General features: G+C 41.0%; 1 protein-coding gene across 12 annotated transcripts in view; it reads right to left on the bottom strand.

The window, feature by feature from the left end:
- Window positions 1-2094: 2094 nt before the first annotated feature.
- The window catches only part of ehbp1l1a (EH domain binding protein 1-like 1a), a 43295-nt gene continuing 19011 nt past the window's right edge, over window positions 2095-26378 (bottom strand). For 2 of the 12 annotated variants that reach the window (XM_087178673.1, XM_087178679.1), the window contains 19 exons: window positions 23880-24326; window positions 19795-23691; window positions 19638-19703; window positions 15575-18708; window positions 15429-15483; window positions 15006-15212; window positions 14049-14633; window positions 11235-13583; window positions 10864-11038; window positions 9788-9945; window positions 9660-9708; window positions 9044-9553; window positions 8891-8942; window positions 8760-8824; window positions 8515-8626; window positions 8177-8276; window positions 7101-7174; window positions 5572-5686; window positions 2095-3827 (listed from right to left, as the gene is read on the bottom strand). In XM_087178673.1, coding sequence (XP_087034799.1) covers window positions 3734-3827; window positions 5572-5686; window positions 7101-7174; window positions 8177-8276; window positions 8515-8626; window positions 8760-8824; window positions 8891-8942; window positions 9044-9553; window positions 9660-9708; window positions 9788-9945; window positions 10864-11038; window positions 11235-13583; window positions 14049-14633; window positions 15006-15212; window positions 15429-15483; window positions 15575-18708; window positions 19638-19703; window positions 19795-23691; window positions 23880-24326 — 12244 coding nt within the window. In that variant the 3' untranslated portion in view covers window positions 2095-3733. The remainder of the gene's footprint in view (window positions 3828-5571; window positions 5687-7100; window positions 7175-8176; window positions 8277-8514; window positions 8627-8759; window positions 8825-8890; window positions 8943-9043; window positions 9554-9659; window positions 9709-9787; window positions 9946-10863; window positions 11039-11234; window positions 13584-14048; window positions 14634-15005; window positions 15213-15428; window positions 15484-15574; window positions 18709-19637; window positions 19704-19794; window positions 23692-23879; window positions 24327-26378) is intronic. The other 10 variants (XM_087178680.1, XM_087178677.1, XM_087178676.1 and 7 more) reach the window with 10 other exon arrangements.

A 26378-nucleotide genomic window follows, 5' to 3' on the forward strand; every position in this document is an offset into this window, starting at 1 on the left:
GTAACGTTTGAGGACGTTAATGTGTCTTTCAAGATATGAAAAGTCCTTGTAAATGTACAAAGGCCTATAGACATTATGCTTGAGAAACTGAACCGAGCGTCTTGGCTTCGTCTGACTGGGCACATTTACAAATAAAATGCCAATTTTACTATAAAATACATTTTGATGATAATGAAAGTGCAGATGATCAGTGCCACAGAAAGAAACCAGCACCACTGCCACACTGAAGTGAATAAAGATTCTGCTATCAGATCAGAACGACAGCACAGCTTCACTGGGTTGAACATTTTATGTGAAGAAAATCTGTTAAGAATAAATTTGGATAAAAACTGCAGTGAGAAGTTACAATAAAGTCTTATTTGATAGTTGGTGCTGCCACTTCAATGTAATCTAATCTTTTCAGTCCAGTATTTAGCAAGAATTCCTCACTTCCTCTTTCCACAAATTCTTTCTTTAGAAATGTTGACATTCAGGATTTTTTGCTGTCATCAGCTACTTTTAATGGATATTTACCCATGATCAAGGAATAAAAGATACCACTTTACAATAAAACTATCCTTATGAAGGATTCAATGTAAATAACTAGTTTATTAATTAGCTTGTTAACACTTATAAATCATTTATAAGCTGTTATAACACACTAGAAAAAAAGGTCGATATATTATAACTGCGAAAGGAGCCTTATTGTAAAGTGTAAACACATCACCATTTATCAATGCATTACTATTATTTTTCATTATTATTATCACTGCTATTACTATTAACTTTTACCTCATTAATAAATGATGGTGTGTTGTACACTTCACTCTAAGGCTCCTTCTACCAGTTAGAAATGGTAGTAAGTCATTAGTAAGATTAATGACTTAATTATGTCCCATAGTTACGTTTTGTTGCTAGGCAACATCTAGTGGCCGTAGTAATTATGACAGGAGCAAAGGGAAAAGTGCGTTGATGTAGTATAAAGAGAGACAAAGTACTAATTAAAAGCTGACACTTTGTATTACCGTTAAAAAAACAGAAATGTGAATTGATTGACTGAGATTCTAATAAAATGATTTGATATAATAAGAATGTTGCTTAGACATCAACAGCACTTCTGATGATGTTTCATGGTCACTTTCATTTTCAGCGTTGAGTGAATGGAAATTATTTGTTGCCGGGCTCTACAAAAAAATTATTTCTTAATATCTTGTGCTGACTAAGTTCGCAGCTACAGTTTCTCATGCCATGGAAAAACACACTGACACATTTCCCATTTCAAAACAGCATAAGCATAAGCATAACATCAGTTATGTTCAAACCGTTGTCAAACTAGTTCACAGTCGGATTAAATCTCTCAGCTCCAGGTGAATCTGTCTGTAATTTTAAATCTGGTGTCTGTGAAGAGTTTCCTGAGCTGCAGCAGCAGCGATGAGTTTTACTTCGACCAGAGAGTGTGTCAGAGCTGAAGACGATGTTCTGTCGTCTATATGTGCAGTGTTAACACATCTGGAGGCTCAAGTAAGCACCAGACAGGCAGCTGCATTACTTCTCTGACGTCTATCTATCTATCTATCTATCTATCTATCTATCTATCTATCTATCTATCTATCTATCTATCTATCTATCTATCTATCTATCACGGTTGTTTCCTCCGCCAACCAGCCATCAGAAAATATGGTCACAACCTCTCCTTCCTGAGTTACAGTGTTGAGTAACAGCCAGAGGTGTTCTGCAACATTATGACGTGACAGCGAAGTTGACTTTTGATCTTTGGGATATAAAATATCATCACTTCATTTTATCCCTCTGGACATTTGAGTTGTGTCATAATCAGTGTATGAATGTGTGAGTTATGGCCAAATATATGTTTTGTGAGGTCACAGTGGCCTTTGACCTTTGACCACCAAAACGTAATCAGTTCATCTTTGAGCTGTGAGTATCTGCAGCTCATGTGTTTGTGTTTTGTCTGTTTGCGTGTGTTTTCTTAAGCTGCAGTGTGTTGAACCCTCAGGGCCACCGTACATTTTTGATAAACCATATATGAATTCATAAACTAATAGAAATGAAACAGAGTAGATTTAATGACAGAAAGAACTACACAAGACGTGGAAAGGCATTCAAATCTTTTATATTTGTAAAACTTTACAAATAGTGCAAATATAACATGAAAACCACAGTCACCATTTGGACCAGCTGTAGGTGGTCAGACCTGCTACACTCAGCAGTATGGCATCATGAGAACTGCAAACCTTTACACACAAATAAAACCAGTCAGGCCCAGAAGTGTCGCTGCCTGTTACTGAACACACTCGACTGAAGTAAAAACATGTGACTGTTCAGTGCAAAGACAAGGAGGAAGTTTCCTTTCAATTTTGGAACAAGTGGAAACGCCAATTCACTTTTAGCAAATGTTAATGTTGTGTAAATGAAGATTCGGCTTCTGTCACGCAGGAACATTCACACTTTCACACTTTCACTTCAGAAAACTACATTTGTGTGACTGAAAAGTTTTTTTCCCATTTTGAAAAATAAATTACAGGTGTAATTTATGGCAGCACAAAACAAACCTATATGTACAAGTCTCATGGAGATGTTCCGGTTTCTATGAACATTTTCTAAAACGCTACAATAATGAATAAAGACTATGAGCTTTGTTTAAAATACATAAAACTTTAAATGAATCCAATAAGTTAGTTAGAAGACTGATTCGGATCCTGCTTTCCTTGCCCTTGCACCTCATTGGCACCTGCAGTCAAACAGTATGAAAACATCTAGAAACATCTACATTAGATTGACCTTCTATTTTCCAAATGGACACATTTTCAGCTTGAAGGAAAAGATAAAGCAAAACAACAAACGCATCTGAACACACGTGCTGGGTGACATGAGCGAGGTTCAACTGCAGCGGGTTCACCGCAGTCAGTGAATCTGCTCGTAGAACGTAGAACGTAGAACGTAGAACGTAAGGCAACTGTGGTGATGAATTTCATATTCCAAAAGTGTAATTTCCTCTGAGGTGAGTTCATTTTAAATGGCTTTAACCGTGACCTCGACCATGCCGTAACCTAAGCCTAAACGTAACCAATCAGATGATGGATTCTGAGGCGTTCTCACCCTTCATCAGGAAACACTGAATCCTTGTCATTTTGGAGAATTGGCACTAGATTTTGGTTTTCAGCGGGTACAATCCAAACCTGGAAGTACTGGTGTCAGTCTTCAAGAACCCACAGCGGTCAACCTATAATCTTTTTGGCTCATATCTGTAGAAAACTTTCAATCAAACACACTTCACATTCAAAATCACAACAGCCACTAAAGCACAGCACAGAAACTGCAAAGCAAACAGTCTACAGGCCCCAGCAGCAGCAGCTCTGTGAGGCAGCGAGGCCTCCTCTGCCGAGCGCTGACCCTCCCGCAGGGTTTGGTAGATGGATGATGCGTTGGCCCGCCTCAATCGCCTCGATCACCTTTGGTCATAAAATGCAGCCACGTTTTATGACAATCAAAAGGCGAAGCAAACAAAAATAACACTAAACACAGCTGACATGTCTCAGACCCCTCACACGTGTTCACCCTGCTCTCTGGTACAAATACACTTCAGCTACGTTGACGGCCTGATCGTCCTCTTACTGCTGACTTAAAACCAGTCAGTCAGACGACCAGGCGCCGCTGTCCCAGCCTTGGCTTTGTCTCGAACCCGCTTCGCGTCAGACAGGCGACTCAGCGCTCCACAGACTGGAGGTCGACACCGTCACTGCATCACACACTTCTCCTTCTGCTGTTTAGCGTACTTCCTCCTCCGCTGCTCCAGACCTCGCTCCAGACGTTCGTCCTCCTCCAGAGCTCTGAAGACGAGGACAGAGGACAGAGGAATGGAATATATGACTTATATGTCCCTACATCGAGAGTGATGTTGCCATATGTTACATTATCATCACATATATACATCCTCTGCATATATAAAGATATAAGTTTATCACATATAAAAAATACCCATGGTAAAATGTTTATATATATTAAAAATATCTTTAAATAAGTTTATCTAAACAACTTACCAATAAAAAGCTATATATGTTTTCTTTATTCATTTTGAACATGTCTATTTCCTCATTCTGGGAAAGTGGTCTCACACTTTTAAAACCCACTGTATATAATATGGACATATTATATTTATTATACATTATATTTCTGATGGATATATACTTTCAACATATGTCTTATATAAGCATACATACATAAACAGACATGTTTATATGGGTTGGACATATATGTCAATATATGAAATTGTTCCAATTTCTAATAGGTTTCATATATCATTTTTAAATGTTTTTATATTTATCTATATTTTATATATGGATGTACATATATTACATTTGCGTATGGGACGTGTCTGACAGAACAGAGCCGTTTCTACTTCAATGACTGCAGCTGTGCACACACAGCAGACAGGGATCTTTAAAGACGTTCAACTAAAACTCAGCATCACATCGATCCAGCAAAGTCATCTCCAACAGATACGTCCACTCTCTGTCACAGTGAAGCTGCATAGATACTGTTACCACGTGGATTCATGTATTCACTTCTAACACAAGGTGGACCGTCCCAGTGTCACACAAACCAAAAGAATGGAAACACAGTGACTGTGGGGAACATACAGATATTACAGCACAGTCTCATCTGATCATTCATCATTAATGTGTGAAGTGTTGTGGTGATATTTACGTGAGAACCAACAGCTGGTATCTACAGTGATATAAATCCAGTCTTAAAGGCAGGAGGCACTGTGTCAGTTTGTGTGTGTGTCTAAGTTCTTAGTAAAGCTGATAGTTGAGTTTAGTTACAGCTTTCTAACTTAATGACCTTGGTCTTCCTCTTTTTAACTCGTCTAATTTATCAGGTTAAGTGTCTTTAAATATCTTAAAAACAAAATGTACTGTTGTTACTATTGTTGTGGTCGAGACAGACACTCAGTCTGGGCTGGGGATTGAACTCTGATACTTTTATGGACCAATTGAATTAGTTTGATTCTAGCAACGATTAATATATACATTCGATCCCTCAGGAGTGAATGAGTAAATCTCACCAACATCTAATAATGCTGCTGATTGGCTGTTTTTTCACACAACATGTTTGAGTGAGCAGTAGTGAACTGTAATTTTGTTTTTGTTAAAAAAGTCTCGTTAAGAGCCCTGCACTCAGCCCATAAAAATATCTGATCAATGAACTTTAATCAACACTAATAAGAGCGTCAGTGTGTGTCATTATTATGACATATTATGTCCTTCTTTTGACTCGTCTTTTGTGCGTCTCTGTGACATCTATAACCGTGTCCTCTGGTACTTGAGGCAGTAAATGAAAACACTACACCTGCAAGAACGTGTTCTGTGACGTGCTGTGTAGTATCTGGCTGAGCTGCCTCACTCTGTGCTGCCATCTACTGGTTCAATCAAGGACATATCACTTCAGAAAAACACTGCATGTTTGAATGTGTTCACATGTGGTCCAGTACTACCAGCATCAATAATCTAATCCTAATAGAGCCTGTAAAGGAAACAGACAGCCACTTTATCAAGACTCAGTGAATCTCACCCTCTCTCTTGGGCGTCCATATTGTGGACCAGTTCGTCTCTCTGGTTGACCAGTGACACCAGCTCCTGCAGCAGCAGCTGCTCTCTGTGTTTATGGGCCTGACTTTTCTGCCACTCTGCACCACAAAGACAAGAGAGAAACAAAAGGAACAGAGGAGAGAGGGATGAGACACTTGTGGAGAGGAGAAGAAGAATGACAGTGGTGCTCTTTGTAGCAGAGGATTGTGGGGATTGTTAGAAACAGCACAAAAAGGAAAGAAAGGACTCGACAATGGACAAGCAGCTGATGTGTTGGTGGTGCTGATAAAATGATATTAAATCATCACACATGTAAACTTTCCAATATAAACTCATCAATACATTTAACGTGTGCAGTCATACTTCCCTTCACGCTCTGTCCCCCAAAATATTTCTACAGTCCTTATATCACTGAGCAGACATAAAAACTGAGTGAAAAACATTGACTGAACAACAATCTTACTTTGTGATGGAAGATCATTTCAGACTCACAGTTTTAAATTTGTTTTTAAAATATTTTTGTAAAAGTTTTACATTTTGACTGCGTATAAGACACAGTCCGGGGTTCCAGTTATCATATGGTAGATGTCCTTCATCATGTACAACCAGCACCAGGCTGTTGCAGAACAGACATCAAACGAGTCATTCACATGATGTATTTCATCAGTCAGGGCTGTTATTATAAAAGATCATATGCTGATTGAATTCTGACTGGAAAAAAGAATTTGTTATAAAAAATCCATAATTATTAGTTATTATTTTACCACTTCTTTTATTGTCACTGTTCATGCACTGAGCCAGAAGGCAAAGCTCTCGATTTAGCAGGTGATCTTTGTTTTGACCCTCATCTGTGGTCATGACCTTTAGGTAGTGACAGAAGGAACGAGATCATGGATCCTCCTGCTCTCCTTCCAGTGGAGGTTTTCCAGGCTCGTCCAACAGGTTAGAGGCCTCGGGGTGGACCCAGAACACACTGGAGAGATTATATATCTCATGTGGTCTGGGAAAACCTCAGATATTCTAGGGGGCGCTGGAAAAACTTTCTAGGGAGAGGGATGTCTGGACTGCTTTGCTTGACCTGCTGCCACCAAGACCTGAGCTCAGGTAAGTGGCAGAAAATGGATGGATGGGTGGATGGATGTCATTTACGAGTTGTTTTGATTTGTCCAGCTGAAAGTTGGTTCATGTCCATTTAGAAAAGTTTTATAAATCAAAGCTCAGAAGCTCCAGTTGTCCCAGAAAGCTGCTTATCTCACACACTACACTCAGCCAGTTTCCACTGTTAAAAGGAGGAGTTAGATGTGTTATGTCATTCAGGAGTAAATATAACCCAGAGCTACAGTCACACACAGTTTTTGGTCTTGTGCTTCTGTACTTTTGTTTTTGTCACTTGTGTGATCTAATTAAGAAGCAAGTCATGAGCAAAGGGTTGCAATCCGAACGTTCAACCACACTCAGTGTTTAAGGGAAGATCAGTCTGGCATGGAGTGTTGTTTAGAAGTAAAGGTGTACCTTCGATCGCCATCATGTCTCTCAGCTCTTTGTTTAACAACTCAAATCGTCTTTCCAGGTCTTGTTCTTCCAGCCTGTCAATCACAAGAGGTGCATTAGAAGACGTGAGACATCTGTGCTGATGGAGGGAGATTTCAAATGAAGGACAAATCATTTATTTCTTACTTTGCTTTTTTTGAGGGAAAGAGAAAAGTCTAAACTCAAGTCCATTTATCATATTCCAGAGCTTTTAGTTTCATCTTCCAGTCTTCCTGGCAGATGGAGTTTGCTCAGTCTGCTCAGTTATAACGGAGACGGCTCAGTTCCCCTCAGACAGTGCTGAAGGATTGATGAAGCTGAGATGCATTTGAAAGCTCCGCAAATAATAAGTGAAACTTGCGTTTTTACATTGTAAAATGTTGTTTCGCCTGATTTTGTTGCGACGTGCTCCTTGTCTATCTCTCACCCCATTAAATCACAAAGACAAAAAATAAGTTTGATCCTTTTTACTAACACTCTTACTAGCACCCACCTCAATCCTCTCTCCCTGAATTCACAGTAGTGAATGTGGTAATAAGGTAAACTTCATCATCACTGTTGTACCTGTTTTCATGCGTTTACACACACAGGACTGAACATAACCAGGAAGAAGACAGAACAGCACTAGATGGAAACAAATGAAACTATGAAATTCTAAATTAGACGTGCATTTTCGCAAAAAATGGGAAAACTCATGTTCCAGGAAAGAATATAAATTTTCCCGGACAGTTGACAGACAAACGGGTGCTAACCCTACTTCAGACAGAGTTTTAGGAGCTTTCCACTCATGTGCTCTAAGTTTGAAGTTTCTTTGAAGTCAACATGGGTGACATGCCCTTAAAGTTCTCAGATAAAGAAGGTTTTAAACAATTTCTACAATTCCTTGACAACTGGACAACTCCCTCTGCTGAGGAAGATTGTGAAGAGTGATCAAAAGCTCCAGAACTGCTACTGAATGGACCCGTGGTGAGACTGTTTGTCAGTTGTGAATACTGTTCTGTAACTTCTACAGTTCATACTGAACATGTTTCCAGCAGTGTGTGTGGTGGATGTCTTACAGCAGCTGCAGGTGGTCCTGCCTCCTGATTAGAGCATTCTTCTTGTTAACCAGCATAAACCATTCCTGGATCAACCTCTCCTCCTCCACCTTGTCACTACCTGTCAGAGAAAATAACATCACCGTGACCATTCTTTCAGTTTGAGGCCAGGTAGGTTACAGGTTCATTCTCTCACATTGCTCATTTTGTTCCAATTCCAATTTTTCAATGTTGAATTAATAGAAATATTTACTAGAAATATTTGTAACCTTGACTTTTGAATTGTTATTGTGCATCCGCCTGTACCCGTGACCTGCTTCACTGAGATTCGTTTTCTGCAGGAGTCCTGCGTTTCTTACCTGTTTCCAGGAGTTGTCTGAGATTCCTCTCCACCGCACATGCTCTGTTATCAATATGATTTTGTTCTGCTTCCAGGGCTTCCATCTGACTCAGAACATACTGACTGGCATCCTGGATACATTAATACATGAACACAATTATCAACAGAATCTATGTTTTTGTATCAATGGTTCAAAGTGGAATACAGGGAGACCCAAGCTGTAGAGATTCAACCCTACACTGACACACATGGGTGCGAACTGACCTGGCCCTCCGGTCGTCCCTCCTCAACTACAGCCTCGGTTCTCTCTGCGGGACAAACCAAAAAATCTACTATAACTATAATGAAGTTGCCAAAAAACAAAGTCAAGTTTTCAAAGAAAATCAAGAACTCACCCGTGTCTGACTTCCTGCGGCCAGTTGCACTCTCTTCTTGCCCCGCCATTACCTGCAAACACAAAAGAGTTCCTCTTATATCACAGATAAAAGTAAGGACAGTTATAAGATTTAAAAAGGTTAAATGAATAAGTCAATAAGGCATTATATTACTGATATGTCTACTTCATCAACTGATCCGCTCCTCCTCTGTGACCTTCGTTTCTTCACCAGATCAGCGTCTTTGACATGCGAGAAACCAGACTTGGATAGGAAACTGGTCCTTGGTGGTGCCACAGGAGACTGAGCCCCACCTGCCCCAGCACCCTGCAACCGTTTAGTTCTGGGAGGTGGAACCACATCCCTACTGGTTTTACTGTCCTTCTCTGCAGCGCCTGCAGTTCCATTAGTCTCCAGGCTGATACCCTCCTCCTGGAGCCGCTGGGCGCAGTAGCGAACAGTTGCCTCGGGGTCCTCTGGGCTGTCCCGCTCCCCTGCTACCGCATAGCTGGACTCGCTGCTGTCCTTGTCTATGTGAAGCACACTGAGTTGCTGGCCTGTGAAATGGGTGCGGATCTGGTTGAGGTAGGTCATGACAATGAGGCGGTCAGGCACTGCTAGCATGACCATGTCTGAGGGCTCCATCAGCCTGGAAATGCCAAGTTCAGCAAAGCCATTAAAAGCCTGTAATATGAACAAAAACAGATGGATGGATTATATTAGGACTTAGCAACAAACAGATCAAATACATCATGGCAATTATATCAACAGATAACCTATCATCAATCACCTTTTTGTTGTTGTGTTTGATGTCATACGGGTCCAGCATTTCATAATTACTATTTAAGAAAAAGAAGATAAGGTAAGATAACACACAACAGTGTTTGCAGTAAGAGCAGTCTTTCAGTGGTTTCTTACATCTTCTCTGGATGGAAGTGGTGTAATATGGCGCAGAAGGCCAGGCCGTTCCTCCAAGAGGTGCTGAAGTTGGTGATCTTCACTCCCTTGTGACCCTGGGTGACTTCTTGACACCACTCCAGTAGAGACTGGCTGGAAGTCACTAAGGTGGGAGTGCTCTAAAACACAATATAGACTTTTATTATTTATTTATTTATTTATTGCCATTTCAGGGGGAGAAGAACAGAGGGATAACACATTTAACACACACTCACTGTAGTAGGAACACCTGTACTTATTCATTCAATTATTATTATCCAATCAGCCAATCATGTGGCAGCAGTGTCAATGACAGGCTGGTTTGGTGTCCCAGAGGAAACACCTTGTTGATTAGAGACATCAGAGGAGAATGGACAAGTTGGAGCTGACAGAAAGGCTATGGTCACTCAGATAACCACTCTTTACAACTGTGCTGAGCAGAAAAGCATCTCAGAATACACGCAGGTAGTAGGGTCAGAATTTGGCATCAACAGCATGAATCCATGGACCAACCTGCCTTGTGTCAACAGTCCAGGCTGCTGGTGCTGCTGTGATGGTGTGGAGAATGTTTTCTTCTTAATACCAATCAATCCTGGTCTGAATGTCTCAGTCTCTCTGAGTATTGTTGCTGACCATGGCAACAGTTCACCATCTTCTAATGGCTCCTTCCAGCAGGATCATGCTCCATGTCACAAACACCTTTGTGTTTCTGTGCATCTGATCAATGTTGGTCCAATACTCACTACACTTTCCTCTTTCTTCCCCAGCTCATCGCTAACTTAGTCCGCCTGCCTACTTTACTTTTCTACTACATAACAGTGAGTTTATCAGAGCTTTTCTGAAAACAGCTGCCTGGTGGAAATGAAGTTGATGAGAACAGATATTCAAAATGAGCTGAAAGGGGCTAACAAGATCCTTGGAGCTGAGAGGAACTGCAGAACTGTTGATAATTCTCTGTGGGTTTCTTCATTCAGAGCAACATCTTACACATTACACACAGCCATTTGATCAATTGCTTATATACAAATTTTAGCAAGTATTGAAGAGATTTAACATACTTCTGGAGCAGCAGCCCCATCTGCAGGTCTATTATGCTGTGTTGTTGGTTCACTGGTTTGATGGAGGCCAGCAACTTGTGACTTGCTGTCATGTAGGTAGGAACCACTCAAACGCTTCTTGCCACAAGACACAGGTACTGGCTGACCTGAAGAATCTGCTGCTCTCTCCCTTTGCCTGAAAAGACACAAAGAAACAAAACAAATTGATTAATAAATTCTGCAATCACGTTTTGCTAATGAACTGACATACAGAGACAGTTTATTAAGTAATTATAACATAGGGAGATGAGAATAATGAGGATAATGCAAAATACACACATCTTAATTATAAGCGCACCCCCCACACCTTAATGTGTACTGGCTAATCTTACCTTTCATCCTCTAAACAACCAGCAGCTACATCTACAGACACAAAGCCAAAGTCCAACTCTTCATCCCTCATTTCCTTCCGTGAGGTTATTTCCATTGGTTCACTGTCTTTATCATCCTCTACATGCAGCCAGTCATCCTGAGAGGATGCAATAGTGGAAGCAAGGGACTTATCAACCTCTGCTTCCAGAACTTTTTTAATGTCATCCTGCACAGGTACAGTCTCTGTAACTTTCTGTAAGTCATCAGAAACTACAGGTTTATCTGTAAAAGTCCAGCCTTCAATGATTTCATCCTCTGGCTTTTCAGTATCTACTACAGAATCTGGCCGAGGAAAGTGTTCTTCTTGCATTGCTGCTAATACTTCCTGTTCCACCTCTGATGTAACATCTTCACCTTGGATTGTGACAAAACCTCCTTCAGAGATCACACTTGAATCCAGCGATATTGGCCGTTCATTTGTTTCATTGCAGGTGTTAGATGTATCCTCTGAGTTTCTCTGAGACGATTCCATTTCCACAGTGAGTAAACTGTCTACAGGCGGTGTGCTATCTGAATAAGTCGCACTGAGACGTTTCTTTGACCGGGGCAGTGGAAGAGGCAAACTTGATTGTTCATTGTGTTGGACTGATTCATGACCAATCGAATCAGCTGCGGTGTCTGACTGGCAGGGAAGTGGTGAGCCAGAAATTATAGTGTCATCTGGGAAGGAATCACTGAGACGTTTCTTTACCCTTGGTTTTGGTATAGGCAAGCTTGAGGTTCCTGGGGTCCTGTGTGAAGTAACACCATCCTCTACCTGAACATTGCTCTCAGTGGTCAATATGTTTCTCCTCAGCCGTACACCAGCCACTTCTTCTGTAGATGTAGAAGGTTGATTAACCAGATGAAGAGAGGGAAGGTCTTTGCTTTCTTTAGGTGTTGAGGAAATAGATGAAGGAACACCTTGCTTTGCTGCCTGTTCCTCTTCTCCATGGGAAGTCTGAGATGTTCTCTCTGTAGCTGTGGAGTCATCTGGGAAGGGGCCACTGAAACGTTTCTTCACACGAGGTCTTGGGATAGGATAAGTTGTCTGTTTGTCCCTCTTTGCCTCTGCTATCTCTGGTGCATTTTCTGATTTCTGAGAGGATGGGATGTTGGCTATATCAGCAGCTGTGTGACCAGCTGTCTTTGACTGCTTTATCTTTTCTATATCACCCACCACAGTGTTGTCAGTCTGGACTTTTACATTTTGGGCCATGATTTCCTCTTTACTGACAATTTTGCGAGGTTTGCTTGGAGGCAATTTCTTGCCACGTTGTGGAAGACATATCTTCTTGATGATTGAGAGAGGAGCAGTTTGCTCAACATGAAATATCTCTGGATCTGCCTTTGGGGTGATGCTGTCAATTCCCTTTGTTTCTGAGGGAGGAACTAAGTAAGAAGACACCTGGCTGGATGTATTAATGTCTTTTGTAGGCCATTGCAGGTCACAGTAGGTTTCTTGAGAGTACTGTTTGGTTGTATGGTCTTTTCTTTCCACCGGTTGTGAAGGGATCATTTCAGTGGCTGTTTTACTGGGTTCATCAATGTTCTGTAAAGGTTCAAGATCGCCTGAGACATCAGAGCTTTTCTTACAAGGTTGAGGAGGACCAGAATCAGATGTTTCTGCAGCAGAACTAACTTGAGCTTTCAAATCTTGCTGGTCATGAGCTAGCTTCTCTGTAGTGACACTGTCTTTTCTCCTCAGGGGTTTGCAAGGGGCAGAATTCTGTGCAATTTCAGGTGGCAAGCTACCATCTCTTCTTTTCACACGAGGAGGGGGAGTGAAATTCATGGGTATTTGCACAGATTCTGCTTCCCCTTTGTCTTTATGGTTACCTGTGTATGATGTTACTTGAGCTCTGACACTTTCTTGGTCATGGCCATTCTGTGGTACATCTAGAGGAACGCTATTGTCTTCTTTATTTATGCAGGAAGATGGAGCAAGGTCAGTAGCTCGTTGTGTGGGAATTATTTCACCAGTAGAATCTATCTTTACAGACTGGACTGGAATAACTTCAGTAAGGAGCTTTACAGATAAACCATCAGGTTTTTTTTTGCGATCTGGTGTTAAACTATCCTTCCTTCTGAGTGGTCGTATTGGAACTGTGTCTTTTTCTTGAATAGATGCTTTCTGTTGAGGTTCTGGAACTTTTCTCTTTGGCTTTCTGCCTCGCTGAGAGACAACAACATCAGCTTGTGGTCCAACTGGACTAATGTTTTGAGCATCTGAGGGTCTGTCTCTATGTTTGTTTTCATCTGTTAGTGACTCATTTGATGTGGGCTGCAGGGAATTAGCAGAAATTTCTTCCATGCCTGTTTGTTCGGGGCTTAAGGAAAAGAAAGGAAAAACTTCAGAATTTGCTCTTCTTGACTTTGTCATACAATAGTACCATGCACCCTATCTCCAACCAACTATTAATCAGCTCAACTTAAAAGACAGCAACCAATCTTGTTTCACAGCATAAAGCGCAAATTACCATCATTTTCAATATTCTGCTTAACTTATGTACATGCGTACTATCATTAAAACAACACAGCAGCACATAGAGGACAGAAAGACAAAGTTTACCTTAGTTTACAACACCTATATGCATCAATGCATAAAAAAGAAACTTTACCACTACCCATCACAACGCCAATCCTTACAGCTATTGCAAAGAGTTGACCAACACAATTTCCTGAGTAGTAAGCGCTCATAAGCAGAACGAGAGACAATGTTATCACCAGAAAAGCAGGACATGAACACTGTCACACCGTGCAACTAAGGTAGGTCATAGTCCACCAGAACTCACCCTTTATCCAGCTGTGAGGAAGACGACAGAGTTCTAACCTTATCCTGTTCTGCCTCAGTCTCGTGCCTTGCTAACAAACTTTCAATGTACGCTGATGTTTGAACAGAGTCCTGTCCTTTGAGTGATCTCTCTGTATGCCGTTGATCAAGACAGGCCTCTTGTTCCTCTACTTGCTCACTATCTTCTTTTGATATTTCAGTGATATCTGCCTCTGTCAATGGCGGCCATTTCTTCATGCTTGCACAAACTAAAAACCCATCATCGCTGTCGGTTGTTGGTGATGGAGATGCTGATCGATCACCTACCAAGTTCCACATGTAAGGCTCAGCACTTGTTGGATATTCAACATTTTGTTCAGTGTGACTGTCTTCAAACTGGCCCTCTATCTTCTGTATAGCAGTAGTGTTGTATGCGAAATGTAGGAAAAACTCATCTGAAGGGCTCACTCTCTTGTCCATCAGTTCCCTATAGGAGATAGCCTTGGGTTGGTGATCCGCCTCAGTTAAAGTAGAGCTAGATGGCCCCAATATGGATGCTACTGTTTCGTAACTGTGAGAAATGGATAGTGGAGTGTGTGAGTGAAACCTGGAACCATGCAAAAACAATAGTTTCAATAAACATGCATCTAATTCAAGAAACCACTGAGTATTAGAGATACTGAAATAAATCCCATGCAAAAGCAGTCCAGTTTTACCTTCGGTTCAAACTTTAATAACATCAAACCAAGAATATACATTCAAAAAAATAAGAAGACAAGCCTTAAAGTTTCTGTACCTTCCACTCAATGGGAACAAGTCCCCAATCCAGATAAATAGATTCCATGAAGATATTATTGAGGTCTTAATGCTGTGAGTGCATAGACCTTTGGTCTTTTTTTAATCCTCAGGTTTACTTTTAATTGATGCACACCATGTTGCATGCTAGAAACCATTTGTTTCAGAACAGCCTTATACTTACCCTTTATGGAAAACACCCACAATAGCCTTCACTAATCCTGAGGTCTCTTCTTCCTTTGTTGACAAAGAGACTTCTGCCTGTTTTTCTGTTACTGTTCCCTCTGCCTCCAAAACTTCCCAACCCAAGACCCCCAACGGCTCTGATGTGTCCAATGGTTTCTTCACTGTTTGGGTCTCCTCTGCTGCTATTCTCTCTATTTGTGATTTGCTGGGGACCCAAATATAGAGGATTTTACGGCATGGTCCACATACCTCATGCACCAACACAATACAAAATGTAATTATATATAGACTTTGAAATTTACCATGCACTGTATAATTGATTTACTAAAGCTTTATTAATCCAAGCAGTCCATGTAAAGCAAGTACTAAACTGGCTCCTTTCACAGCAAACATTGCAAGAGCATTGGGCTCTTCAACTTACCCATCATCTACAGAGAGGTCTACATTTTGCTTTGCATCGTCTTTGAATTTCTCCACTGTCATAAAAACAAACATAATAAAAATTGCGAAAAGAAACAAGACAAAGAAAGATAAATGTGGCCTTAATTAAAACAATGTAAATCTCACCATGCACAAGTTTTGTACTGGAGCTGCTGACAGATGTAGAGGGAAAACCAGGAATTCTTGTGTCGCTGAGATATGACTGAGTTGACTGTTCATGAGGCAATTCCTGTGTTGTATGCTTTTCAGCAGAAGGCAGAACTGGAGTAGCCAATTTGTCTTTCTCGGTTGGATTCAATTGCAAAATGCTGGGGAAACCAGGAAGTTGAGTCAAATGTGGACATGATGGAGTCATTGCTACCATGCGCTTCATTTCATCTTGCTGATGTTTATGTTTTGCTGGAACTGTTGAAATAAGACAAATCTTCTCATTCCGCAGCTTATAAAACCAAGACTTGCCCTGTGTAGTCCTAGTTTGTATTTTTATATGTTCAGAGCTAAGCATCCTCGCTGATGGAAAACCTGGAACACATGAAACACATGGAGCAGATGTGTATAAGCTGACCATGTTTGGTGGTCTGTTTACAACCTGAGCTGAAGGAAAGCCCCATACTCGGGCTTCTTTTGGGCAGGATGTCACTAATGTCACCATGCTTTTTATGTTGTTGTGATATAGCTGGTCCTGTCCAGCAAGTCCCATAATCATGTCTGCCCTCTTCTTCTGTGACTTTATCACAATTGGTTTTGTTTCACTTAGCCACTCTGTGCTTGTGATTGTAGTCATGGATGCAAATCCTTTGAGACTTGAAACACTGCAGCAGCAAGGTACACAACTTATCATATTGGGTTCAATCTTGGATTTGTGGTGAGGTGCAGAGGGGAACCCAGGGGTCCTGGATGCTTCTGGGCAAGATGTTACCATGGCCAGCATTAACTTTGCAGTTTCTCCATCTTGATTTGGACTGTGTATCACAAACACTGTCTTCTTTGGATGCTTGTCACACAAAGTGTGTGGATCAAAAAGCCATTGGAATTTTGAGGCCCCTTCAAAGGATGCAAATCCTGGGAAACTGGATACTTTGGAGCAAACAGGTACAAGACTCAGCATATTGTATCGAGGGTAAGATGGGAAGCCTGAAATCTTTGATGCTCCTGGACAAGAAGGCACCAAAGCAATCATGTTGTTTAGGTTGTCTGTGGTAATTGGTGAACTGTTAATCCTAAATGGAGTTTTCTTTTGTGGTCTGTGCATCAATGAAGCCAGTTCCACAACCCATCCTTTTTCCTTGTGCCCTTCAACTGATGAAAATCCAGTTACAGTAGAAACTAAAGGGCACAAAGGAAGGAGGTTGACCACATTCGGGCCATAATACACAGTTTTTGGATTAGGGATAGCTGGGAAACCAGGAATACTTGACACTTTAGGGCAGGATGGTACACAGGAAATCATATTCTTCATTATCATTTTGTTGTCATTTGATGTGTTAAGTATGATCTCCCTCTTTGGTAGCCTCTTCAGCTCTGTCCCCTTTTCTGTCACCCACTCTACACTTATATCCCCAACAAGTGATGGGAATCCAGGTATTTTGGAAACGTGGGAGCACATTGTAGAAAGGCTGATTATATCTAGTGTAGAATACACACTTAGGGGATTTGGATGAGAGGGGAATCCTGGCATCCGTGCCTCTTTTGGACAGGATGGTGCAAGGGAAACCATTGCTTTCATTACTCTCCTAACTCTTTCACATCTGTCAGGCAGTGACACCTGCTTTTCTTTCATTCTTGGTTCAAAAAGTGGCTCCTTGCTCATTGTCCAGTCTTTTGAATAATGAGATGATGGAAATCCCGGTATTTGCGACACTTTTGAGCATATAAGACTGACCATATTTGTCATGTCAACAACATACATCGTTCTTGGTTTTGGTACAGAGGGAAAGCCAGAGATGTTGGATTTTCTTGGGCAACTTTGCGCAAGAGAAACAACTCCTTTCATGTCTTTGTGTATTTTATTGTTATTTAGGATTAATACAGAAGCCTTTTTAATTTTCTTCTCCCATAATGGCTGATGAATAGTGTTCCAGTCTTTGCTGTCAGCTTTCTGCACTGATGGAAAACCAGCCATACTGGAGACAGCTGGGCAAGATGGAAGGAGACTGACCCTACCAGACCCATTATAGATCACTGTAGTTTCAAGAGCAGATGGAAATCCAGGGATGCGAGCCTCTTTTGGACAAGTTCGGGCTAAAGATGACATGGCCTTCATTTCTTCATTGTAATGTCTATCTTCGATCACGGCTATGTTCATTTTTGGCAGTTTTACCCCAAAGGCTTTGTGATCTGTAGCCCAGCCTTGATGATGCTCCGTTAATGACGGAAAACCTTCAACACTAGACGTTTTCGGACAAGAGCTTAAAAGACTCATCATGTATGATTCATGATATACTATAGTAGGTTGTGGAACTGGTGTGGAACAATATTTTGGGCAAGTTGGTAACAAAGCTCCCATTTGTAAACTGTGTTGTGGTACAGAGGGGAACCCTGGATTTCTGGCCTGTCTGGGACAAGACGGTACAAGAAAAACCATTTCCTTCTTGTTCTTTTCATCCTCATTTGATGAACATGGCAGTAATATTTCCCTCATTTTTGATTGTTTCTCCCAGACTGGGTTTTGATCTATAAGCCAGTGTTTTTCTTCTTTTATGGGCAATTTGGATGGCATGCCAGCAATGTTTGTCATACTGGGACAGGTTTCCATGCAAGAGGACTGCTTGTTTTCATCCACAATTTGTTCTGCTAGATCTGCTTGTCCTTTCAAATGAACAGCACACTCAGTGATTAGAATTTCCTTATCCTTTGATGGATTATTCTGAATAGATTCGCTGTCCAGTAGGCATTCGTTCATTTGTTTAGCAGTAGCAGGAAATTCAAGTATGCCACTAACTGCTGGGCACATTGGCAACAGATCTGCCATCCCAGCTTCTGTCTTTGTCTTCATTTCATCATCAGTGTCTAACATCATGGCAGCATCAGGGAACAATGGGGCATTACTGACCATTTCTCTTATCATTTCCATTTCTTCCTCTGATGTATTTCTAGTTATCGCTGTAGTTGCCTTTGGCAGCTCCTCCCATTGTATGGTTGTGTTTGCAGGATGTTTTTCTAACTGCTGCTCAGCATTATTTATTTGGGTCTGGGATGGGGGTTCTGCTGCATCGGATCCAACGGGGCCTGATGGCTGTAGTGAAACCATGTTTGTGTCTCTAAAGAGAAGGTAAATACAACGTTATAGACAGAGTTTACTGTAGGAGTGTGCTAAATAAATGAAATATTGTATCTATAGTGTTGCATTAGAGCATTCCCATTTCCAACACTGTGCAGTAAGAGACTTTGGTGTGAGTACTAATAAGTTTTAGTCTCATGCATGCAAATTCAACAAATGCTGTTAATTCAAAACTTACTCCAGCTTGTATTAACAACTATCCAAAAAGCTCCACTCTGGCAAGCAAAACATCATGCCACACCATTTGTTAAGTTTGATCCTACAACCTCTGTTGTAAAAAGCAGTTCTGCAAAGCTAGCACTAATACTGGGTGAAACAATACTTGAAATTCTTCACAGTATATTCCTCTTATACTACTTAGAATTGTACCATTTATAAAAAGCAAGTAAACGAAAATAAACATTGAACTTTGTCTTTCTATAATAAATAATTGCATGATGACAGATGCATGGATGTTGTAACACACCTCTGCGTTGATGAAATCATGCAACACAGATAATTACACCTAGATCAAACTGACAAGAGATACGATCACACCTTAGCTCTTCAGTGTTATAGCATGTAGTATCGACATCTCCTGACTGTACTGAAAACATTTTATTTGACTCATCTAAGGGCATGAAACCATGACCTGCCACAGTGACTTCAGCAGTCTCTGTTTCATTAGCAGTATGTCCCTTCTCATACATCGATATCTGTTTCTAGAGTATCCTTTCGACACAAGGGGCTAAAACAATGACAATGAAATCTGTATAAATTTAGGCACCACAGAACAACTCAAAGCTCCAGAAATGGCACACACAGCAAAAGCAAATTTTGCAACAATCATTCAGATGGTGTTTAGATGAAAATGCATTATTGTGGCAAAGCAACACATCTTTGCATCACTGTGCAACCCATCCAACCCACCTCTTCCTAACACTCAAGAATAATGGCATGTCAGGTACGGAGTGCCACATTCTGCAATGCAAGTTTCTGAAAACAGAATCAAAAAGAAGATTTTTCAGAAACCAAATCCGCTAATGTCACAGGCAGAAGTCCAATTCTTAATATCCAACTCACTCACCCTTTTTCTAGAACAGCTACTTCTTCAGCCTCAGTCCAACAGCCCTGTTCATCTTTATGCATCTCCAAAGGTAAGCCCACCTCCGATTTTGCTTTCTTTGTGTCAAGATCTAATCTGGTTGGAATGGTCTCATCACATAACATCTCAATCCCATTAGATCTAGAGGATGGCTGATCCACTTGGATTTCAAAAGTTGATGATGGTAACTCTCTGACAACCTCGATGGGACAAGTTGAAGACTCAATTGTCAATCCTTGTTGTACATCCTCTGGTGCATCTTGGCTAGGGAATATAAACTGCACATATTTATCTCTGTCAGAAACCTTACAAAGGGACTGTTGTTCAAATGACAGCTGTGTACTCATCAATACTGGTGTTTTAACTGGCCACCCCTGTCCTAACTGGTGCACATGTGTTGATGGTATTCCAAGAACAGAAGCTTTCTCTGGGCAAGAAGGCACAATATTCACCATATTTGGAAGCTGGTCTATGTAACTAAGAGCAATGTTTGGACAAGAAGGTTCGAGAGAAAGACTTGCCTTCATCATATCTTTGCTTGGAGACAAATACTTTTTGTGAAATTGACAGCTGCCTTGCATGTTTATCATCACAACTGGCCAGTCCCCTACTTTAGAATAAGAAATAACTGACACTCTTGAGGGGAAACCAATGATACTTGACTGTGTTGGGCAACATTGTTTCAAGTGTACCATGTCTAGATTTTTTTCTACTATGGCATCAACAGCTTGGGGAGCAGATGGAAATCCAGGAGTCAGGGCTTGTCGTGGGCATGATAGAAGCATACTCAACATTATTTCCTTGTCCCTATATGACATTTCCTTAACTGTAAAATCTCTGTAAACCACTCCATACGTTCTATTGAATAGCTTTTCCCAAAATGCTCTCCTGTTCAAACACCAACTATCACACTCTTTTGCAAAATTTTTTGCAGGTAGACCTGGAATTTTACCTTGTTTTGGGAAAGTGGCTAAGGATTTCAACATGCTGGGAGCCTCTTTCACCAAAGCTTCCACTGCTCTCTCTCCTATCTTTGACGGAACTCCAAGAGTATTAGAGTGTTTGGGACATGATGGCAACATTGATACCATTATTCTGAGCACTCCCTTCTCTCTAAAATAAATCTTATGGTCATGTGTTACTGACACTTTTCCTGGGTTTGTTAATGGCTTTTCCCATACTGGCTGTTTGTCTACATTCCATTCCGCTTCATCAGATTCACTGTGGATTTTAGATGGTATTCCACAAACTCTGGAATGTGTTGAACAAGTAGGCAGCAGATTTATCATACTTGGCATATCTGCTGACATCTGACATGGTACTGATGGGAAGTCTGGTAAACAGGTTGCCTGTGGGAAGAGGGGCAATATGGATACCATAGTTTTGATCTCATCACATTCATGATAGAACTTATTAAGATCATCTAAATATAATGTAACCGCGGCCTTCTCCCTGGAGAATAGCAGACACATTCTTTCCATTAGCCACTGTACCTGTTTGGTGGAGTCTCTAATTGGCATTCCAGGAACTCTAGATTCCTTTGTACAACTAGGCAATAGAGCCACCATAGTTGGGCCATCAGCTAATGTCAGTGTCAGAGCAGAGGGAAACCCAGGTACACTAGCATTCTCAGGGCAAGAGGGTAATATTGCACTCATTCTTTCAAAAGTGTTCTTATCAAAACATGAAACTGCATTTAGAATCTGCACTTTTCTTTTGACAAGTGGACTATCCCACTGTAAGCTTTTATAAACAAACCATTCCTTGCAGCCGGACAAACAAAGTTTTTGTCCAGCCTTTGAAGGCAAACCAGGGATTCCACTATGTCTGGGGCAAGAGGGCATTACATTGACCATACTAGGTTCTTGCTGTGGAGCAGAGGGTATGCCAAAGACATTGGCTTTTTGTGGGCAGCTTATCAACATAGCTACCATTCTGCCATCTTTAATGGTTTCTGTGTCTTTTGGTATCCACTGAACGATGTAAGCTTCTATATTCTTCTCTGGTTTTTTGTTAATTAATCTTCTCAAAGCATGCCATTTGTTGTTCTTTGAATTGTTTTGATCTCGAGATGGCATACCAGGCGTTTGGGTTTGTTTACCACACATAGATACAAGACTGACAATATTCAGTAACAGCTTCTGGGGTGCTGTGGGTATACCCACAAGGCATGATCTCACAGGACATAAGGGCAAGATTGCCACTGAGCTGTAAATTTCTCTTTTGTCTACATCTTCAGCAGCACCTGGGGAAATATCTTGAATCAGAACTTCACCTTTACTCAATGGTTTCGCCATCACAATATGCCTGGTTTTAACCAAACCTTCACCTTGAGCACTAACTGGCTCCTTAGAGGGTAAACCAATGACTCTGGTTTTTCTTGGGCAACTAGGAAAGAAATCTGCCATGCTCGGATCTTGCCTTGGTGAAAATGGAACACCATGTACACCAGGTTCTTTTTTTGGCACAGATGGAAAACCAGGAACGGTTGCCTTCCAGGGACAAGATGGTAAAATATTTACCATATATTTTAGACTTTCTTTGTCCCCATATGACCTATGAACCAGAACAGGATTATTTCTCAACGGTCTATCTAATATTAATTCTCTCAAAATGTGCCAGTCATCATTGTATGCCACAATTCTTTGTCTAAATGGCATTCCTGCAATCATTGTCTGTTTGGGATATGTAGGGAGACAATTGGCCATACTTGGAGTGTTTGAAGCCTTTTGCAGTGGTGCAGATGGAAAGCCTGGAACACTTGCCTTTCTAGAACATGTTGGCAACATGGACACCATGACTTTAACCATACTAGTATCACTGACATCTTCTCGCTGGACACAAGACATGTGTGAAACAAACGCTTCTTCTATCTGCAATGTTCTTTTCCACAGAGAAAATCTGTCCCAAACATTATTTTCATATCCATTCACTGATCCCACAGAAGCTAAACCTGGGACCCTGCTAATTTTGGGACATACAGGTAAAAGGTTGGCCATACTCAGCTCTCGTTTCAAAGCAGTTGGGAATCCAGGAATACTGGCAGACCTTGAGCATGATGGTGCTACGTTCACCATTTTTGTAATTCCTACACTACCCTCATAAATGGAACTAACATTATCTAAATACAGGAGTAAAGGCAATCTCTTGGTAGATACCTTCTGAAAAAGTAACCTCTTATCATCTGGCCAAGGTATAACTTGTGACTGATGTAAAGATGGCATGCCAGGAATCTTGGAATATTGTGAGCAACTTGAGAGTAACTCAGTCATACTCACTGTTCCTTCAATCTGAGCTTTAGGCTGTAAAGTTGGTAATTGAGAAACAGAACTCCCTCCTGGACATAGTGGACCAAGATCCGCCTTAGATATGTACACACATTTTTCTTCTACATTGACTGCTGAGCTTGGTAACACAAGTTCCTGTGTAACTCTATCTTTTTCATACAATGGCCTCTTATCCATAGAACAAGCCACATTTTCAGTTCTCCCTTCCTCCATACAATGCTCTGACTCCAAACCACACACACCAAAGCTATTTGTTGAAGACAATGCAAAATTCACACTAGATTCTTCGCTTTGATTTGACAAATTCTTTGTTGTGGCCTGCTGTTCTGAGAGAATCCCAAAATGACAGTCCAATCTTGAAGTGACTTGGTCCGAGGTGGTTGTGTTGCATGTGATTTTCTTATCCAAAACAGGTATTGGAACAGTGGGGCTGATTTTTACAGTGTCTCTATGTGGTTTCTCCCTCTGTGAGTTTGTTGTAATGGGCCGCTCTCCAGTCTGAGCTTCTGGTGTTTTATTCATCACCCTTGGAGGAAAAGTAGAATTGGTGTCTCTGAGACAAGACGACACTGAAGCAGTCATGGTCTCATTTCTGAAGGAGTAGAGTACACCAAAGATTGATGTCAGGACAAAAAGACTGATGCACTTAAGAAAGCTGTTTAACGAAATCTACTAATTTACTTTTGCATTGCTAGTGTTAACATTGATTAGAACTTAGATGCATTTTCAAGACTATAGAATGGGTAGGCATTAGCTGATCGAACACCATGCCAAACTTACCCCAAATCCATAGAAACAGCTTCTTTTTTGTGGGCCATTCCTATCCTTCCTATTGGTTTTGTGTCAGAGGCTGTAGCAATTTGAGGCAAGTGCAACAAAGGTCCTTGGAGTGATCTGGAAGTAGGTTGGGTGTCAGTAGGAGAATAGGGTATATGCTGAACAGGCTCTGGTTGAGTTATTGTATTCCCTAACTGAATGGACATCTTAGACAAGTGACTCGTTGGTTGGACCAGAAGCTCCTTGACTGGAGTGGTTGCATCATGAAAATCAGGGTTTTGTGTAGGCACAGTAGAATAGGGAGGAAGTACTGGCTGGACGTTGGGGAATGTCGTTGTCGGCCGTGATTCTGGCTGATCCATCTGTGTTTTTGGCATCTCAAAATATTTTAGCCCTGGGGCTAAGGGTGTTCTGGGGCTAAGGGCCAGAAGTGAGGCCATGCTCTCAGGTCTGAGGGATAAACAGACATTGTGAGGTAAGGAAAGTCTTCACCACAGTAATGCAGCAACATCCACGCCATTTTCACAAAATTCCACTGAACAGCATACAAGCGGGTGAGCAATTTGAGATGGGGCTACAAAGATTATATATGGCAAAAAAATACTACAGGAGATTCAATCCAGACGGTTACCAAACAAACAAACATTTTGTGATAAGTCATGGAAGAAATGACCAGGTCTTGGCAAGCAGCAGTATCCTTTTAAAATAATACAATAAAAGAACACTGCCAGATCTGGCACTTGCTAAATCAACATGACTTTGACTAAGATGCTTTTTTTTAAATTTCAACGTGAAAAGAATCCCTGTGAAAATCCCATATGTTAGGCAAAGGCTATTTCATGCACAGCCAAATAAGCAGTGTCATGTTTCTGCTGCCTTAAAAGTAGCCACAAGACTATAAGCACTGGAAGCTGCTCAACAGAGGGCACCAAGGTCTTTCTTCACTTGATTGTCGGTGGACATGGGAACCTGAATTACAAATACATTTCTACAACAGTTCCTGAATTCTGACTGGGAAGACCTTTTACTTTCTGCCACAGAGCTCTCAGTCTATACAGTAGAGTAATGTATTTAACCTAGAAGATTCCCAGAGGCCCTTTTAAGCCGAACAAATGTCTTTTTAAGCCGAACAAATGCCCTTTTAAGCCAAACAAATGCCAGGGATTTGATTGTGGGCTGAAGTATTGAAAGCCAAGGCTGCTAACCAGTTAATAGCAAATGCAAACCAAAACATGCTTCCTAATGTTGTTTACAAAGTGGCATGTAGCAGCAGTACAGGGTCTTAACCAAGTTCATCTCCAAAACATGTTCATGCCTTGATCTTATCAGATTTTACAGGTAGCACATTCAGAAACACAGCAACATGAGCATCCTTTTGAAGTCCTTGTTTTTGCTAAATGTCAAATGCAAGTCTGCTATTTCCGGTCCATTTAAAATAATATTTGGCTCCTCTTACCAGCCACATATCACCATGTGAACCGAGGGTAGTTGTTCATGCTTATATAACTATATACAATACATTTGGAAAGTCTTCAGACCCCTTCACTTGTTTCACATATTGTGATGTTGCAGCCTGATGCTAAAATCATTTAAATGTATTTTCCTTCATCAGTCTACACTCAGTATCCCATGATGACAAAGTGAAAACAGAATTTTTGAAACTGAAATATCACACTGACATAAGTATTCAGACACTTAAGCTCAGCTTCTTCCATTTCTCTTGATCTTCTCTGAGATGTTTCTACACCTTGAATGGAGTCCACCTGTAATAAACTCAGACACACACCTGTCTACATAAGGTCTCACAGCTGACAATGCAGATCAGAGCTGAAACCATAAGGAGGAAGGAACTGCTGCAGAGCTCAGAGACAGGATTGTGTTTAGGCTCAAAAACATTTCTGCTGCATTGAAGGTTCCCAAGAAGAACAGTGGTCGCATCATTCTGACATGAGGAAGTCTGGAACAACCATGACTCTTCTAGAGCTGGACCTGGACTAACTGAGACATCAGGGAAAAGGGTCTTGGTAAGAGAGGAGACCAACAACCTGATGATCACTGTGGCTGAGCTCCAGAGATCCTGTATGGAGATGTGTTTCCTAGCAACCCCTTTCACAGTACAACCCCAAATTGCTCCTGATGGTCAGACCAGCACCTTGCATGGTAATTCACTGTGTGTGTTAGTCAGTGAGTGAATGAAAGGGAAACTGTGAAGCGTTTTGGAAAAAGCTCTATATAGCCTTTTTAAATGCAGACATTAACAGCACAAAGCTACATTTGTTTAGATGGATAAAATCTGTAACAAAAATAAGATTCTGTATCTGTCAACAAACTTTATAATCAGTCAATGCAGACCGTTTTACTTTGAATAAAATGACACCCTATACACGTCCTTCAGGTGTCAAATGTAACAATGAACAAACCAAATAAACCAAATCTGCAATTATGACGAAATATCATATACACTGTGGACTTAATTTTTTGCCATGTATGATTACACAGCAC

This window comes from Seriola lalandi, unplaced genomic scaffold (genome assembly GCF_002814215.2).
Source record: "Seriola lalandi dorsalis isolate HSWRI2012SDOR001 ecotype SW California unplaced genomic scaffold, Sedor1 jcf7180002054694, whole genome shotgun sequence".
NCBI lineage: Eukaryota > Metazoa > Chordata > Actinopteri > Carangiformes > Carangidae > Seriola > Seriola lalandi.